Source organism: Rhinolophus ferrumequinum, chromosome 13 (assembly GCF_004115265.2).
Source record: "Rhinolophus ferrumequinum isolate MPI-CBG mRhiFer1 chromosome 13, mRhiFer1_v1.p, whole genome shotgun sequence".
Taxonomy (NCBI): domain Eukaryota; kingdom Metazoa; phylum Chordata; class Mammalia; order Chiroptera; family Rhinolophidae; genus Rhinolophus; species Rhinolophus ferrumequinum.
The window spans coordinates 42,348,319-42,366,483 of record NC_046296.1 but is presented as its reverse complement, the minus strand read 5'-3'; the positions used below and the strand labels follow the sequence as shown (position 1 = coordinate 42,366,483).

General features: G+C 40.3%; 1 protein-coding gene across 5 annotated transcripts in view; it reads left to right on the top strand.

Annotated features, from left to right (window-relative positions):
- Positions 1-13,469, top strand: part of EML4 (EMAP like 4) — a 140,029-nt gene extending 126,560 nt beyond the window's left edge. For 3 of the 5 annotated variants that reach the window (XM_033124700.1, XM_033124699.1, XM_033124696.1), the window contains 4 exons: positions 6,479-6,566; positions 7,086-7,184; positions 9,809-9,939; positions 10,653-13,468. In XM_033124700.1, coding sequence (XP_032980591.1) covers positions 6,479-6,566; positions 7,086-7,184; positions 9,809-9,939; positions 10,653-11,126 — 792 coding nt within the window. In that variant the 3' untranslated portion in view covers positions 11,127-13,468. Of the gene's footprint in view, positions 1-6,478; positions 6,567-7,085; positions 7,185-9,808; positions 9,940-10,652 lie in introns of all 5 variants that reach the window. The other 2 variants (XM_033124697.1, XM_033124698.1) reach the window with 2 other exon arrangements.
- Positions 13,470-18,165: the final 4,696 nt, after the last annotated feature.

The window sequence follows — 18,165 nt, the reverse complement described above, 5'->3', positions numbered from 1 at the left end:
CAGGCCTCACTTGCAATCTCATAAGCTAGGAAACAAGACAAGGTCCATTTTCAGACAGATGGACTTACCTCATCCACATTCTCCAAAGCTGGTTTATAAAATACCAGTTTGCAGCAAGAGCTATACTGACAAGGGACTGAATCCTGGTCTCCTCTGGTCCACATACTTTTCTCTCTATAAGCAAGCCTCAGGAAACCAACTCCTATCAGAACGCCAGTTTATTCATTTAAAGTAGGATATATAAATGCCAAAGGGACAGGACGTGAGCATCCTCTAGCCAGCACTTCCCTTTAGGCAAAAAAAAAATAGTGCATGTGAAACCAGAGTATAAGCAAGGTGAGCAAGATGTCAGTTGAGGTGACATCTGCAGTAGGGTGAGAGCTGCCACTAGAGCTGGTCTTGGTTCAGGTCCCTCTGCCCTGGACATTAAGTGGGTGCTACCCATGTTTGCCTCTATGGCTCCTTTTGTTTGCAGACCACCGTACCCCCACCGCCATCTCGAATCTTTGGATAGATTCATACGTGCAGTCAGGCTGTATTCTAGTCTTGCTGGCCTTGGACCTATTACAACTCTTCTTTGCCTTCTCTGCATTGATTTATTTTATGGTAATTCTAAAGTTTTAACTCTCAAAGATTTGGGGGAACATTCATTGTAGTTTCCATAAACACACAAAACTTCATCTTCCATCCACGGAAAGTTATTTCCATTTTCTGCCCCAGGTATCTTTCATAGTCTTCCTGAGGTCTCTCCTTGCCCACTTAAAATTTCAGTGTTTCAAAAAACTTATCATAAACTCTAAATTTATCGTGTATTCCCTCATCTAGGTGTCTTCAAAAATGTTAAAACTGATCTCATTTAGAATCAAAATCGTTAGCATATAAAGGGCAGAAGAGAGCATTATCTGGTCGACTTTTCATTTGACGAGTAAGAAAAGTGAGGCAGGAGCTCATTTATCATGATCCATTGTTTTATGGTCTATCCCCTCTAATCAAGCCAATCTCAATTAATACAATTGCTGTACAGTGTAAGTCCACAAATGAACTAAATGGTCTCCAAAGGTGATAAAGACTGAGTTAAAACTTTGATGTTTCTGTTTAATCCTGAGAGTCCTGGAAAAACCTCAGCATATATTAGAAGAGTCTAGTCAAGAGCATTTTTGGATTAATCTTTTTTTCGCATACCCTTTCACTTCCCTTTTCTCTCTCCCATGTCTAACCCTTGCCTTTAGTTCTAAGACAATCTGTGTCTTCTTAGAAACAAAGCAAAACTAGGTGAAGTACAAAATAAGTGCCTTTCAACTTTTAAGAGTTTCTTGCTTTTTGAGTAGTACAGAAGGGGAGAGTAAGATGCTTTATTTGCCTCCTATTTCTGCCAATAGCCCAGTCTACCAACAAGGAGCCCTTTTTCTCTGTCATGGACATTACCTAGCTTGGGATGTTGCCTGTATTTTAGTCTAGCCACTCACTGTGTCACTGGACTATAGCCAGTAAGACATTGCTTGTGAAACAGCAGAATGGCAATCACAGATTCCACGGAAAGGCATAAATCTCAGTATCTACAAAAGCAATAAGGATATAGAGCACTACTCAGTATTTGCTTCTTATAGATTAGTGCTCACATGTGCCTGCCTCGAAGATCTACGTTAAGAAGAATGATAGAACATACTACTGAAGCTGCTTTTGTACTTGCTGCTATGTGGCAAATGATACCTCCTCACACACACTCCTCAGGTTTGTTTACTGTACATTGCTGGTCTTGGCCTATCTCTTTGAAGGAACCCCAGTGATCTTCCAAGAAATAATTTGCTCTTCATGAGCCTGACCTCTTGGGTGGCAGAGGGATAGAGGGGAAGCAATGGAGTCATCCCTCGTACTGCTCATCCGTGACAGCCTCTCATTTCCTCTTCTGTGGCCTGTCTGCCCTCTCGCTTCCCGTTTGCCCCTGCTCAGAGCACACTGCCTTCTTGATGCCCTTAGGTTCTCCAAATCTCCCTCCGCATGCACTCCAAACCTACTTGGCCTGATCTGTGGCTTTTGTTCCTCCTAATTAGATCATAGAATTATGAATGACCTTCTTTCCTTTACTTCCCATGAGAACTTCCATCTTCTTAGTGTTTAGTGAATACTTTTTAAAGTGGTTTTACTAAATTATAGGATTCATGGGTTCATAATTGTATCGTATTCACTGTATGAGCGCCTTGATTTTGTAACTGCTGCTATAGAAGACCTTTTAAGAAGTCGTTGGGTTCAGAAGCTCTTTTTAACTTTTCTACAAAGCCCTAGGATTTGTGGGTGGGGCTGGGCTGGGCTGGGCTGGCATAGATCTGATTTTATTTGCTTTACATGTTGGGCTTCTAAAGTAAGATTTAATACAGCAGAAGGGTTTTATAGCTAAAAAGAATCTGAAGACTGCCGGTTGATTTTTCTCAAAGATCCCTGAGTCTTTTGAGTGTTACGTGTTATGAAGTTTTTACCTCAGCTTTTCCTGTACTGTTTTTAAAAGGTTTTGAAAAGGTCCTTGATTATTTCTAAATTCCTTTTTTTTAAATGCTACTTTTAAGTTGCTTTCTGCTAATCTTTATTGTTACAGAAATGAGTAAAAGATAAGCATGATTTAAATGCTGTGCTTAATTTGGTCTAGAATCATCTGACCTGGGTTTGAGCTCTGGCTCCACCAATTCTTTGTTGTGACTTCAGAAGTTACTTCATCTCTCTGCTCCTAAGTGGGCATCTTCACTTACGGCCGCTGTGAGATTTAGAGTTGATAATGTATGTAAAGTACTGAAACTTAATGCTCCACATAGAAAGTCCTCAGTAAGGGTTAGGTGGTATAGCAGCAGCAGTAGCATCTTTCTCAGTAACTAGGATGAGCCCTGGGTTGTACCGAGGGGTGTTTTTCAGCATTTAACATGAATCTCTGAAAGTTGAAAATCATTTTCTAATTATGGACAATTGTGTATTTTCCTTGAAAAAGCTTAAGTGTTATGATTGACCTAAAGGTTCTATTCTATTTCCATAGGATTAAAATTAGTTTATTATGCACCTTAATGCAACATAACGGTTTTGATTGGCTCAAATTCCTGTGTACCTTTTAAGGTGGCTACTCAAGTATGTTAACCTAGGAGATTTAGTATATTGAAGTTGCAGTGGTACTAAAAATAAAAAGCATTGCAAAGTCTGCTAGGATAGGCAAGAAATGCGGGTGGAAACAAGTGTTCTTTTTGCCAGGATTTTGGTAATTGAAAATATGAATCAAAAAGAGGAGGAGGAAGACTTTTTAACTGAACTACCTAAAAATCTCCAAGAAAATAACCCATAAAACGAATGCAGTATTTCGATAAGGCAGTACGATTCGGTATTACTGTAACTTCACCATTACTATGAAGTAATTATATTGTAGTACTTGGTGACTTAAACAAATGAGGGATGTTTTCTTATTTAAAAGAAGTTGTCAGGGACTCAGGACCCTTCTTTCTTTCTGCTCCATCATCCTCAGTAAGATGCTACTGGAACTCCAGTCATCACATCGCAATTCAAGGAAGAAAGGAACAGAGCAAGGGAAAAAAGGCCTTCCTCCTCCTAAGTCGGTTCTCTGGAAGTTTTCCTGGAAACCCGACTCACTGACTTCTGCCACCCCTAGCTACAAAAGAGGTTAGGAAATAGTGTCTTAGCTAGGTGCTCAGGAAAGGGGAGAATGTGGATTAGATAGGCAACTGGCACCTACACTCTAAAGATCAGCTTTCTCTCCAGCCAGCAAAAGCACATCCAAACTGTAATGGGAAAAAGAAACCCTATTTGCAATAGCAACAAAAACCAGATGGCTTTGAAAATAAACCTAGCCAGAAAAGCACAGTAGCTAGGTGAAACATGACTGAAAGACAAGCTAAGAACCGAAACAATAGATATAATGTGTTTCCAGATGAAAAGACTTGATAAAAATATTTTTTCTACACATTTTTCTCTAAATTTGATGCACTCTTAAGTTTTCATTGTGACATCTATGAGCTTGATAAAATGGTTCTGAAGTTCATCTGAAATTTTCCACATACCACAAAATTATCACTGTTGTCTGGGGATAGGCAAATAGATTAATGGAACAGAAGAGAGGCCAGAAACAGATCTCTACTCATGTGCAAATACACTAGATAATAAAAGAGGTATTTGAAATCAGGAGAGAAAGAATGAACTGTTCTCAACCCACATTATCTAGCATCGCAGCTACTAACCACAACTTGGTTTATGAAATTAAATCCAGTCCAGTCTCCTGGGGGCAGTGGCCACATTTCAAGTACTCGGAAGCCACAGGTGGCCAGCTGCTGCTGCCACACAACCTAGATGGTGATTGCACACAACCTAGATGGTGAGGGGACACCTGGATACATACCTACCAAGGAAAATAGGCCTCACTCTGGGCCTTGGTACTTGGGGGGGGGGAAAAAAAAAAGCCTGCATTAATTCCAATACACAGCCAGGGTCGCAACCACTGACGTAAAATGATCTTCTATGCAGTTGACAAAGACTTGGCTAAAATAGTTCTGATTTTTCCAGAGTAGTAATTTTGGGCTCTGTCTCTCGTGATTATTATTGTGGTTACAACATTCCACTACTTAATGGCAGTAATGAAAGTGCCAGCTTAGCATACTTTCCTGTTTCTTTTCAAGGAGATATACTAGATTTTGCTCCCAGCTGTGTCGCTGCCCTGGGGGTGATATTTGAGGCTGTTTTCCTCCAAACTGTGCATGTAACTTCCACGGCAATGAGTTGGGTGGCCAAGGGCTCCCTCCGAGGTGGAGTCTGGGAAGGTAGCATGACAGACCCCCAACCGTTGCGTTTAACTTTTTCTTGGCTTATTTATTGGAATCCATACCAGGGAAAAAATATTCAGTTCATTTTCCAGTATGAATTGACAATCTCCCCAGGGTCTTTGCTATATTTAGGGAATTTTCCTACTCAAGAGTCTTTTTTTGAGAATACTTTGTGTTGATTTACCTTCTGATACATTCTGTGTCCAACACAGATGTGCGTTACATGAGTGTCATGCATACATACAATGCTTCTGATGACGTAGTAATGCTATTAAAGGCTTTTCACAGAGGTTCAGGTAATTTAAAGACGTCTACATTAGGATGAATATATCTTAGAAGACTGTACTTTACTACGATTATTCTTCGTGTAGCACAAGTTTTCTTATTTCAGAAGCATGGCTTCTCCAGATGCCAGAGCCAGGCATCAGATTCATGTGCACTGTGAAAAGGATTTGTGTGAGCCCCGTTTTTCTGCCAGATTCAGAAAATGTCCAGTCACCACACACGCGTCCTTCTGGCTTTGAAAATTGATTTCTTGTTAGGTTGGTAGGTCTCTTGTGTGCCTAGGAAGTGATTCCCAACCTGTTTTCTAATATACAACCTAATCTCTGGTAACTTGAGGAAGCTTCACAGTTCTCAAATTCACAAAACTTAAATCCATTTAAATGTATAAATGTGTGTATTTGCCACGCAGCAGTGTGGGGAAGCTCATAATTCCAACAGAGTTTTAGGACATGTTGTTAGACTTCAGGAGGGCAACAGAATAATTAGAATACTTTGTATAAATCATTAAAACTATGCCTAAGGTACACTGAATTTATTAACTTAAAAAATAAAACCACCTGTGCAAAAGTTAGTAATTCAAAAGGTACGTTAGAATTTAAATGTTTTACCACAGACTAGAGGAGATAAAAGTGATTTTGAGTCTCCATCAACTTTGGTAAACCAGTAAGACCTGTGTGATTTATCTGAAATAGTGTATTGGAAATCAACTGCTTACATGTGAAGGCAACAAAATATAACATTTAGTAGTTTTTTGATTCCCAACTACTTTCCTATTAGTAAAAGCTAAGCAGAAGATCACTGTCTTCCTGTCTAAGGAATGTTTTAGAGTCAGATTATATTGGATCCAACTGTTCTGAAGGAGAACAGAATGGGGTGACTTCTCCCAGAATATTCTCTGGCGATAGGAGTTTCTCTGGACCTCCATGTGACTGTGTGTGCCTCTGGGGTGGACCTTGGAAAACTGGACTCGCTGAACAACCTGGAACCAGGCCTTCTTTCTCAAAAATGAAATCACTCTTAACCAGTGACTAGAAATAAGGCCTGGTACCTACTGCAGTGTCCTTCAGGGCACAAGTGTAGGAGACTGTCTTTCTTGGAAGTCTCTAACACCGGTAGGAGGTGCTTGCGCTGGTATCTCAGTGGAGAGGCCAACAGGACACTCCCACGTTCCGAGTGTTTACCGTTTCCACTGTGGTGAGATGTCTTTAGTTTAGGAGTTCTGCATTTATCATTGGTATCTTCACATTCCTGTGTCTTTGGCTCCCAAAAAGACAGCAGAAAAGAACTAAAGACCTGCTTGATCCCTGTTCAGATAACAGTATTGACTATTAAACTATTTATTACTCAAAACTCTAAATGCTTTCTAATCCTGATCTGTTGTTTCCTAGGGACATTCCAGCTATATCACACACCTGGACTGGTCCCCAGACAACAAGTATATAATGTCTAACTCGGGCGATTATGAAATATTGTACTGTAAGTATGCGTGATCACATGTGGCCGAGGTGTGTCTGCCAGGGGCACTGATGAACAGGTTGTGTGGAATCTGAATTGTGCAGAGCATGTGAGCTGCCCTCTAACCTGCCTACGCGTGTGTTACTCTGAGCCGTCTAGGGAAGGAGATTCTCAAATGTGCTTCACTCCTCCCAGAAAGTACGAGTTAATTTATACGTGTAGACATGCAGTCATAAGACATTACTCAGGGAGACTGATGCTGCTCTGAATGGTTTTGTATTTAACAACTTTTCCTGGAGGCAGGAAGAAGCATAATGGATGGGCATTTATGCTTTTTAAAAAAAGGAAAACACTTCCGTGGGAAACAATTTGTAGTTCCATAAAACCAGTTAAACACTTTGCCTTTTTAAATGTGTCTTAATGTGTTTCAGTGTATGGATTATAAATACAAGTAAACACGGCTAGTCTGAATCAAGATGCACTTTCAAATACATTTGTACACAAGCATTACGATTATATTTCCTGTTTCTAAATTTAAAGGGGACATTCCAAGTGGCTGCAAACTAATCAGGAATCGATCGGAATGTAAGGACATCGATTGGACGACATACACCTGTGTACTGGGCTTTCAAGTCTTTGGTAAGGACGTGACACCCGATGGGAAAAGGCAGTTTGTGGGGTTTTACATAGAATTACTTACCTACATTCCTCCATTAAAAATAGTCTACATGTATTCTTTAGTGTTATGTCTATTAGTGGCAGATTCAGAGAAATTAAATGTATTATGACTGAACCATACAAGGTTTGTTCTCTACAGAATCCAGCAGACTTTTGGTCCCTGATAAATGTGGAAGACGAAAAGAATTTACATGATAACCTTTCCATTTTTTCCTCTACGTGAAAATTGAAGCTTTTAATTTTCTAGAGGCATTTTTAAAATAGCTTTATTGTCATTCATATACCATATAATTCACCTAAAGTATACAATTCAGTGATTTTAGTATATTCACATTTGTGCAACTATCATCACTCATTTTAGAACATTTTTATCACCCCAAAAAGAAACCCTCTACCCATTAGCAGTCACTCCCCACCTCAACTCCCTAGCAACCTCTAATCCTTTCTTCCTCTAATGATTGGCCTATTCAGGGTAGTTCATACAAATGTAATCATATCTTCTGATCCATTGAGACTGGCTTCTTTCACTAGGCGTAATGTTTTTAAGGTTCATCCATGTTATAGCATGTGTCAGTACTTTCTTTAATGGCTGAATAATATCCCACTGTATGCATAGACCACATTTGTTTATCCGTTTATCAGTTGATGGACACGAATTGTTTCCACTTTTCAGCTATTATAAATAATGCTGCTATGAACAAGCGTGTGTCAGTTTTTGTGTAGGCATGTTTTCACTTCTCTTGGGCATATACCTACAAGTGGAATTGCAGGGTCAAATGATAACTGTGTTTAACCTTTTGAGGAACTGACTGCCAGATGGTTTTCCAAAGTGGCTCCATTTACATTTCCACCAAAAGTGTAGAGGGTTCAATTTCTCCACATTCTTGTCAACAGTTGTTATTCTTTTGCATGTGAATGTCCAGTTTTCCCAGCACCATTTGTTAAAACATAAAGGCATTTTTGGTAGACATTATTTAAAGATAAAATTTGGGGATCATTCCTAATCTTTTGGACATTTCTAGAAATCTGTCCTGTGTGACAGTTTTCTAAACCTTTCCCAACCTGTAGGTATCCTGAAAAAGTTAGAGGATAAATGGAAAAGTTAAAATAATAAAGCCTTGTTTGCAAAGAATTACAGAGAGATGTCATAGCCTGTAATTAGAATAGTAGATATGGATGTGGCACCAATACCTAAATACCTAAAGCAATACCCAAAATATTAGTATTTATCCTTTATCAATATATCTCTAAAGTTGGTCTCTCTCCTCCAGCCTAATTACAGATCTGAATGTTTCTTTATGCTATGTACATTTAAAAAATAATCCATTATAGGTACCTGTTCTAAATACAATTGCTGTAGAGATGGAGAAGGCTAGAAAGAAAGTAAAAACAAAATAACTGATTAGTCCATAAACGATTTCATTATTCTGGGTGAAAGTGAAGCAATAGCCAGTAGCTGATAATTTACCTAGTTATTTTAATGAAACAATGTATAATATTTATTAAGAGATTTCAGTTAAGGAGTGTTTCGAGTTGGTTTAGCAAATTTTACCAGAAACGTATTTGTTCTCTAGAATAACAAAGAACTACAGGAGACCAGCATCTCAACCCTTATATACTGTTTCCCTGAAAATAAGACCTAGCCAGACAATCAGCTCTAATGCATCTTTTGGAGCAAAAATTAATATAAGACCTGGTATTATTATTATATTATATTTATTATATTATTAACCCAGTCTTACAGTAAAATAAGACCGGGTCTTATATTAATTTTTGCTCCAAAAGACGTATTAAAACTGATTGTCAGGCTAGGTCTTATTTTCAGGGAAACACAGTATTCCATAATTTTAATCTAGAATTTTGTGCTAACTATGTTGAACATGATCACCAGTGCCTCATGATGATTCAGAATAATTAAATTTGCTATGTCTTGTCTTTGGACATAAGTAATAGTTACAGGAAAATTCTGTGGGATGGCATGGTAGTAGACTACTGGGTGACCTATGCATTTTCATTAAAACTCTGAGGATTTCTTAGAAGTGCCTGCTGGAAAGGGAGTGAGAGAGTATGTAAATTTTACACAGCTTACCCAGAGTGCACTTTGAAGAATTAGTGCTATAGCTTTGTTTCTGTAGTTTGCTATACAAGTAACAGAACTTCCCCTCTAACTAGATAGAGATTTTAAGAAGGAAGAATTGCTCAGGTGAGTCAAGCTAAAACTAAAATTATTTTTAGCACCACCTGCTGGTTACTAGCAAGTACTTTGGGGTCATTAAACTTTCCATCTTGAGGCTATTTTGGTTTAATTTTTTTATGTTAGGTTTTGGATAAAACTTTATTTGAATGAAGTGTTGAGCCACTAAAAAATTTATAAGGGAAATGTTATTATGTTGTTGCAAAAGTAATTGCGGTTTTTGCAATTATTTTTAACCTTTTAAACCGCAATTACTTTTGCTCCAACCTAATAGCAGCTAAGAGTTTGAACACAGGTGAAAATTAGTATCTAAAATTAAATAACCCCGTGTAGCCTCACAGTTGTATTTCTGAGGCTAATTTTTCTGTGCCCCTGTGCTTCCACATGCAAGGTGTCTGGCCAGAAGGATCCGATGGGACAGATATCAATGCTCTGGTGCGGTCCCACAACAGGAAGGTGATCGCGGTGGCTGATGACTTCTGCAAAGTCCATCTGTTTCAGTACCCCTGCTCCAAAGCAAAGGTAACATCACTTTCATACAAACTAGCAGTGTGGGGCCTTTTGTTTGGGGATAATTTTGTGTCAGTGGCAAGAAAATATTTGTAGGGTTACTAATTACTGTCCCTGCTACTGCAATGCGCAGGGGAGAATAGGGCCCTCTGTAAGCATCCAAGCCGGCATGGCTTATCTCCTCTTTCCTCATTCAGGTCAAGAAGATAGTTATAGAAGGCAGCTAGCTGATGATATTTTATTCATTTTTATGGTCCATTTGTTCATTTTTATTTTTGGCAGTTTTAAATTTCTAAGCATACTAAAATATTTTGTTGACGAATGTTATAAATGTATGATTTACATTATATGATCAATATGTATGATCAATATGATAAAACTCACGGGACTGTTTCCTAAGTGACCTATAATCCTGCCAACCTAGTCAGTTCTTCCCTGGCCATCCCAATGGAACAGTTACTGAGTACACCAAGCTGACATCCAGAAGAGACAGATGTTTATTTTTTATAATATGTATATATCGTCTGAATGTAAAGATGTCTAATTGTTTTGTTTCACCCATACAAATAGGTGTTAAAAGGAAATTACTGCTCGCTTCAGTCCGCAGGTTTGATGACCTGTGGCTTTGATTTGAATGACCTGTGTCACGAGCTTAGTCACCCTGTTGCTACAAGCAGCCATGTAAAGAATGAGTGTAATGTTCCTGTCTGATTTATTTCACACAGGCTCCCAGTCACAAGTACAGTGCCCACAGCAGCCATGTCACCAATGTCAGTTTTACTCATAGTGACTGTCACCTGATATCAACTGGTGGAAAAGACATGAGCATCATTCAGTGGAAACTTGTGGAAAAGTTATCTTTGCCTCAAAACGAGATTGTAGCGGATACTACCCTACCCAAAGCCCCCATCTCTTCCACTGAAAGCGCCATGCGATCTGATACTCCCACGCTGCCTCCTTCGCAGCCCTTAAATGAGACAGCTGAAGAAGAAAGTAGAATAAGCAACTCTCCTACACTTCTGGAGAACAGCCTAGAACAGACTGTGGAGCCCAGCGAAGACCACAGTGAGGAGCAGAGCGAAGGGGGCAGCGAAGAGCTAGGCGAGGCTGGCTATGAAGAGCCGTCCGGTGAGATGAGAGGGCAGCAGGGGGAAAGTGCGCTTCCTGAGGACCTACAAGCCCCTTCGCTGCTGCCCTAACACCCAGGACCTCAGTGCGTGTGGTCTTATGCTGGAGTTCAGGTAACAGGCCGGGAAGTGAGGGAGAATCACTGTTGATCGAGACTTGGGTTTCCACGTGATCTGCTTTCTTCAGTAGTCTTACCTTCAGCCTCTCAAATGCAGTGGACCTACAGGTTCAGTTTGGTGTGTGTTGAATAACCAAACTTAATAGTAGGAAAGACTGACACACTGTCTCAGAAATTACTACGTATGTAAGTGGTATGATGTAAATACTGGAAACAAAAACAGCAGTTGTATTGATTTAAAACAAACCCCTTGTTATCTGAACATGTTTTCTTCAGGAACAACAGAGGCATCACAAACACTGTTACCCATCTACTGGCACAGACTGTGCTACTCTTTTTTCCTGATGCAGAAAAAGAAATCAGAAAAAACAAACTCTTACTGAGAGATCCTCCCACCCCAAGTGTCTCGTAGAAATTTTTTAGTTAAGAAAAACTTCACTATTGCCACAGGCAGTGGTGTTGCCTTCTTGAATAATCCATTTTCCTACACTCCCAGTAGATGTCCAGATGTGCTTGTTAGTCTACGAGATAGGTGCTGCCTTTTCTAAGTCGTAATGAGGAACCGTCTCTTAGTTTCTTGTGTGCAAATCTATTTTATCGTAAAACTAAGAAAGCAGTGGTTTGTTAAAGAGGTTTTAATGTATATTAAAACCACTGATATTCAGAAAAATGGGTTCCTCCAAGGATTCCTTTGCTGGCCTGAACATTTTAAATGTTTGGCATTCGAGTGGATGGAAAACAAAAACCGCATGCCTATAAAACCAAACTGTAATAATTACTTGGCTAATTTTAGCTTAGCCTTCAACATAATTTGTTCCCTCGGTAATAGGGAAAAAATACAGTAAAGTTTAAATGATTGAATTGGTGCTTGAAGTTCATTGGCTTGTTGTAATTTTTATACAGATTAATTACAGAGGGATAAGATACTCAGCAAATTGCAAATTCTTTTTTACAGAAGTGTGAATAACTGATTTTTTTTTTTTTATCAATTGTATACTTAACAGACTTGCTATATATGGTAATTTTTGTCTGGTGGAGTTGCTATAAGCCTTGCAATTCTAATGTGGCTATCCTCTGCTGTTTTGGGCAATGCATGTATTATTGTGCATTGGATAGCTGTTTCTTTTAACTTTTGTCATATGATGGTTTTTAAGTATGTTTCCTACTTTAAAAATCATTACAAATAATGCATTTCCTATATGTTTGTTTCTACTTGGATTATAAAAAAAAAACTTTGTTTTGATTTATTTTTTAACTTGCTGCATTGTTTTGATATCTTTTTTTTTTTTTTTTTTTTTTTTTGGTTAGATCATGTTTAGCAACTTTGGATGAGTTCAGAAGTCTTAAGTATGTATGCAAGTGTTTACGTGATTGTGCCATTCCAAAGTGCATCAGAACTGTCATTCCCTTCTAGTATCTTCTCAGGAGTAATACAAATCAGGTATTTTGTCATCATTTGGTAACATACAAACTCCAGTGAACTCCCAAGGACACTCACAACATTTATATTCACATGCTGTACGTAAGGGTGTGGGTATGTGTGAAGGGGTGAGTGTAGCTACTTACTCTGTGTATCTATAGAAGCAGATATACGCCACATTGAATATACTCAGTGTATGTCTCTTACGTGTATAGATATATGTCCGTGTATATCTCTTTCCTTTTGTTTACAACTGTTCAAAAAATAAAAACCTCAAAGTAGCTCTCTTCAAAAGAAGAGATATAGATTCCAAGCAACCCCTCTTTTTTCAGAACATTCTGTACCTAGTTACAGAGGGCATCAGTCAGTATCAGGCGATATATCTGTCCATTAGCAGTGGTGACTAAATAAATCATCAGGTTGGCATGTGCTCTCCCCTGCAAGAAAAATACGATGAGATGAATGAGTAGTTCTAAGAGGAGAAAAAGCATTTCTTCAAGTACCTGGGGGACGCAGCTCTCCATGATAAGCAGGGAGTTTTGTGGGGACATCCGTCACCTTTGGGGTTGCTGTGTACAGTGAGATTTATAATCGTGATACTCTTGGGTGGTAGTTTCAAAAGACACTACTAATACGCAGAAAGCGTTCCAGCTCTATTGCTGGCAACTACTGTTTAACAGTCAATTAAATCTGTGATAATGGTTGGAAATGGGTGGGATTATGAAATTGTAGATGTTTTTAGAAAAACTTGTGAATGAAAATGAATCCAAGTGTTTCATGTGAAGATGTTGAGCCATTTCTATCATGCATTCCTGTCTCGTGGCAGAAAATTTTGAAGATTAAATAATAAAAATCATCGAAATGTTTCATTTGTCTCTAAGTGTGCCTTAACTCTCTCTCCACTTGGATAGTCATGGGAACCAGCAGTATAATTATCAGTTGACCATGGCCGCTGCTATGGATACAACTATTCTGGCAGTAACAAACTCCATTTCATAATGTTAGAGGAAATTACTTCTGATTTGTGCTTCCATTTAATAGGGGAATAGCTCCATTTTAATGTATTTCATGTCTGTACTTTCTCTAATGTTAACATTAGATAATCCTGGTTACCTGCCTTACCCGACTCCAGTGCCTCTGTGAAGTCCTTGAACCCAGCAGGACACTGTGTCCCCTGCTTCCTCCATCTCCCTTGTTGCTTAGTGACACGGACCCTGTGTACACCACAACCATAAATTGGCTGCTACATATTTTTCTTCATTAAGAATAGACTGAGAGTATGCCATACATTCCCCAGTTTTACAATCACGGAAATGATTTTCATCATGACCTTATTCATCTCTGGTGACTATGAGCATATGTTCACCGCCACTCACATACACAGGCATACCTTGCTTTAGTGCACTTTGCAAATATTCTGTTTTTTTACTAATTGAAAATCTGTGGCAACCCTGCATCGAGCAGGTCTATGAGTGCCATTTTTCCAACAGGTTCAGATGATGGTAAGCATTTTTAATAGTAAGGCATTTTTTAATTAAGTGCACTGTTTTTTTAGACATATTGCTAGTGAACACTTAACAAACTACAGTATAGCATAAACGTAACTTTTATATGCACTGAGAAACCAAAAAAGGCACATGACTGACTGTATTGCTGTGGTCTGGAACCAGACCTGCCATTTCTCCCTGGGGCCTGTGCTGTCCCGCGAGAGGCTCTTCTAGGGTAGGAACTCCTCTTTTACTGATTCTGAGACAGAGCAGCTGATGGGCACCAGAGCAACCCCACTAAACAACGTGACTTTCCCTCTTAATGAAAAGGGGGATACAAAAAACTTGTTTATAGGGAAATAACAGTGAATTAGATTTTGGATGTAGTGAGGTATTGGTGTAACTTGTAGAAGGGACTAGGTTTCCAGCTTAAAGGCTGGAACTGCAATGAGTAAAGACAAGAACATGTTTTTAGGACAGGAGACAGGCTGAAGAGCAGCTGTGTAGGGCCTGGATTAAGAAGAGCTGCCATTGGAGGAGCACCTACGGCCCTTCCTGCCCCGGACACCGGGCTCTCATTTAGTTGTGATGTGGGGAGTGTCCCCTGTAGGCCAGGGCCTGGGCTGGGGAGACCTAGTAACTGGCCCGTGTTCGTTTACCTAGATAAGGGCCTTGCCAGGACTTCATGTTGTATAACTTCACAGCTTAAACTTCGAGAAAGACATTCTTCAGAAACTGGGAGCAAGAAGCAAAAGGATGAGGATAAAGACTCCCCAAGATTTTGGAAAGGAGATAAGGAAGCAGGAGGGCCCGAGTCAGTCTGAAGCCTTAGCCCAGGAGTAGGTGAGGTCACTGCACGTCTGTGTCAATGTCACAGACACCAGGCTCTGCTGGAGAAGCCCGCTTTGTCTAGGATGCCCAAGGATAGTCTTCAAGGACCAGGCATTCCCCTCCCCCACCGGAAACAAATACAACGCTTTATAAAGGGGCAGCTCCTGCTCTCTTCACCAGGTCTCAGATAATTTCGTTAATTACACCTTTTGCAAAGGAATTTCTACTCTGCCCTCATTAACAGACTCATACAATAACCTAAGTGCTCCGATATAAAGAAGATAAAAGGAATAGAAAGAGAAATCCCAAGTGGAGGAAAGTAAGTTTCACTGTCTCCTCTGGAAATGTCAGCCTACTTCTGTATGCAAGGAAGTGTCCTTAGGAGACCATGGCTTATTGAACTGAATACATTTTTATTGGGTTTTCTTTTTAATTTACCAGTCCAGATATCTGGCAGAAAAACTTAAGAGTACCACTTCTGTATCCCAAAGGACAAAAACATGAAGAAATGGGTAAAAACAAGAAACAACCTAAGTGCTCAATGATTACAGTATGGCACATACATAGTACTAAATGTTATTCAACAATAATAGCTAACATTTAAGTGCTTCACAAACTCCTTCAATCGTTTCAATCCTAAATTTGAGTACCTCCATTTTACAGACCAGGAAACGAGGAACAGAAGCCAGGTTACACTAACAGCAAGGGGCTGCACCCAGGTTCCTGCCTCCAGCATCCCTGTGGCTAGCCACCATGCGAGTACACTATAGGTGTTCACTGTAGAACAATAATTTAGTGGTTATTAATAACAGGAAAGAATGAAATGGGTTAAACTTCTGGTAAGAAGGCTTTAAGACCAGCATAAAGAAAAACTACAGAAAGTGACTAGGCTTTGGAAAAGGTGGCTTCAGGCTCTGAACAGTGTCACAAAGTTGAAGAGACCCTTAGCATGCACAAGTCGCTTCTGTCATCCCTACAGCCAGAGCACAGAACAGAGGAGCTACTAGGCTCTAACACTGTCCTGTGGCACCTGCTGCCAGCAGCTGCCCGCTCTGCCTGCCTGCATTAGCTGGAGTCGGGCACAAGTCCTCGGTCCCTCATGTTCAATGTAAACCTATTGGTATGGAGACACTTCTCTCTTATTTTCCATCCTATGAGCAATTTCCATTTCACCAAAAAAGTATGGCAGCTTCTTTCTGTAATTGGCAAGTGCTTTTTCCACTTTGTCCTCATTCCCCATCCCACACTCCCTGTGGCAAGCCCGGAGGTCATGCCAGGCATCTTCTCTCCCTCAGCAATGTGAACACACAATCCTGAAAACAGACCACTGGGGAGCCATCCATTGACAGGTGAATCTGGATAATTGCTGGTGCTGAGGACTAAACATCTCATCAGGATTACACAAAATCGGCTCCAGAGGCCGATTCTAACTCCTGGCAGAGTTTAACCACATCTCACTAAAGGAACGGAAAACAAAGCAAGTACTAGAAGAAATGGTTTCAGGGAGGAAAAAGGACTTTCTAATAAAAAGCAAAGCCCTCATACCTGGTCATCCCGTTTCGTCCTTAATGTTCAATTCACATAGCTACCAAGCCAGAATGCATCCGGGAAAGACCACGGGCACTCAGCCTGCCTTTGCAGTGACGTCCATTTAGCCGACACTGCGTTGGGCTGGAAACAGGAAACCAGAAGATGACGTTCTCTTACCGCATCATCCACAGAACTCGACTGCAGTTCACGTAACTAAATCAGATGTCCAGATAAGGCAGGTTCTCTTCCTTCTATGGGCTGCAGTCTCTCCACAATAGACATCTATTGTGCTGCCAACACCTTCAAAGTAGTAGCCAGTCTGAATCCTGGGGCGTGTGTGTGAGATGAGGATCAAAGGAATCACCCATTGATCAGGTATGTCACAAACCCGCCTCATGCGAGGAGCTGTGCTGGGCTCGGCAGGGAATCCAACGACGACAAATACAGCCCCTGCCTTCGTGGCACCTGTAACCCAGAAAGGTAATAAGACAGCCTTGTATATTTTAGAATTAGTATACTGCAAAGTCAAGTTTCCTCGAAATTAGAAAATTCTAACTACATGCTAGAGTGTATGATTTGAAATGTGATAAGTAAATATTCCTATTAAGCAATCTTGGATTAGTATTCTTAAAACCACTCATCCATTGCTTAAATTCTATAATAGGTAACATCCAAAAGGTTAAGTTGTAATATTTAAAAAATATAGAACCCATACAGTGGGATACTACTTAATAAAAAGGAACAGGGCCAGCCCAGTGGCTCAGGTGGTTGGAGCTCCGTGCTCCTAACGCCGAGGTTGCCAGTTCAGTTCCCACATGGGCCAGTGAGTTGCACTCTCTACAGCTAAGATTGTGAACAATGGCTCTCCCTGGAGCTGGGCTGCTGTGGGCTGCCACGGGCTACTGTGTGCTGCCAGTGGCCAGTGTGAGTGGCCAGCAGCCTGGAAAGTTGCTGTGAGCGGCTGACCGGTGACCAACTGCCCCAGCCGGGGGAGCGCAAGGCTCATAATACCAGCATGGGCCAGGGAGCTGTGTCCTACACAACTAGACTGAGAAACAACAAGGACATTATAATACACAATGAAAGTCAATCTTGAAAATTTAACAACTGTATTACTTCCATTTATATAACTCTCGAAATGACAAAACCAGAGAACAGAGTAGTGGTTGTCAGGACAGACACAGAGGGGAGGGGATATCACTATAAAGGCAGCCCAAGGGCTTCCTTTGTGGTGGTGAGCAGTCTGTCTCTTGGCTGGGATGGTGCTTACGTGAATATACATGTACATGGGATTAAACTGCAAAGAACTACACACGTGAACACATGCAAAACTGGTGGAAACTGAATAAGGCCTGTAGTGTGGATTACAGTATTGCACCAAGATCAGCTTCCTGGCCATAATAGTATAAGTTATATAAGAGGTCACCTTTGAGGGAAGCTGCAGGAGGGGTTCACCAGACTGTGCTCTTTTTGAAACTTCCTGTGAGTCTATAATTATTTCACAATTGAAAGTTTAAAAAATAATGTAGAGACTTTATTCCCTTTATGCTTTTGAAGGTTGTGTAGAAAAGAAAATGGGCCTTAATACGACAAAAATTTTAACACGGCATCTGTCCTTGTGTACGTCAGGTTACGCCACCTACAGGTCAAATGCACCACTGCTGATTGTGAAACTGGGTGCTTGCTCTCTGCAGCGCCTCCAGACATCACTCTGCTCCCAGGGG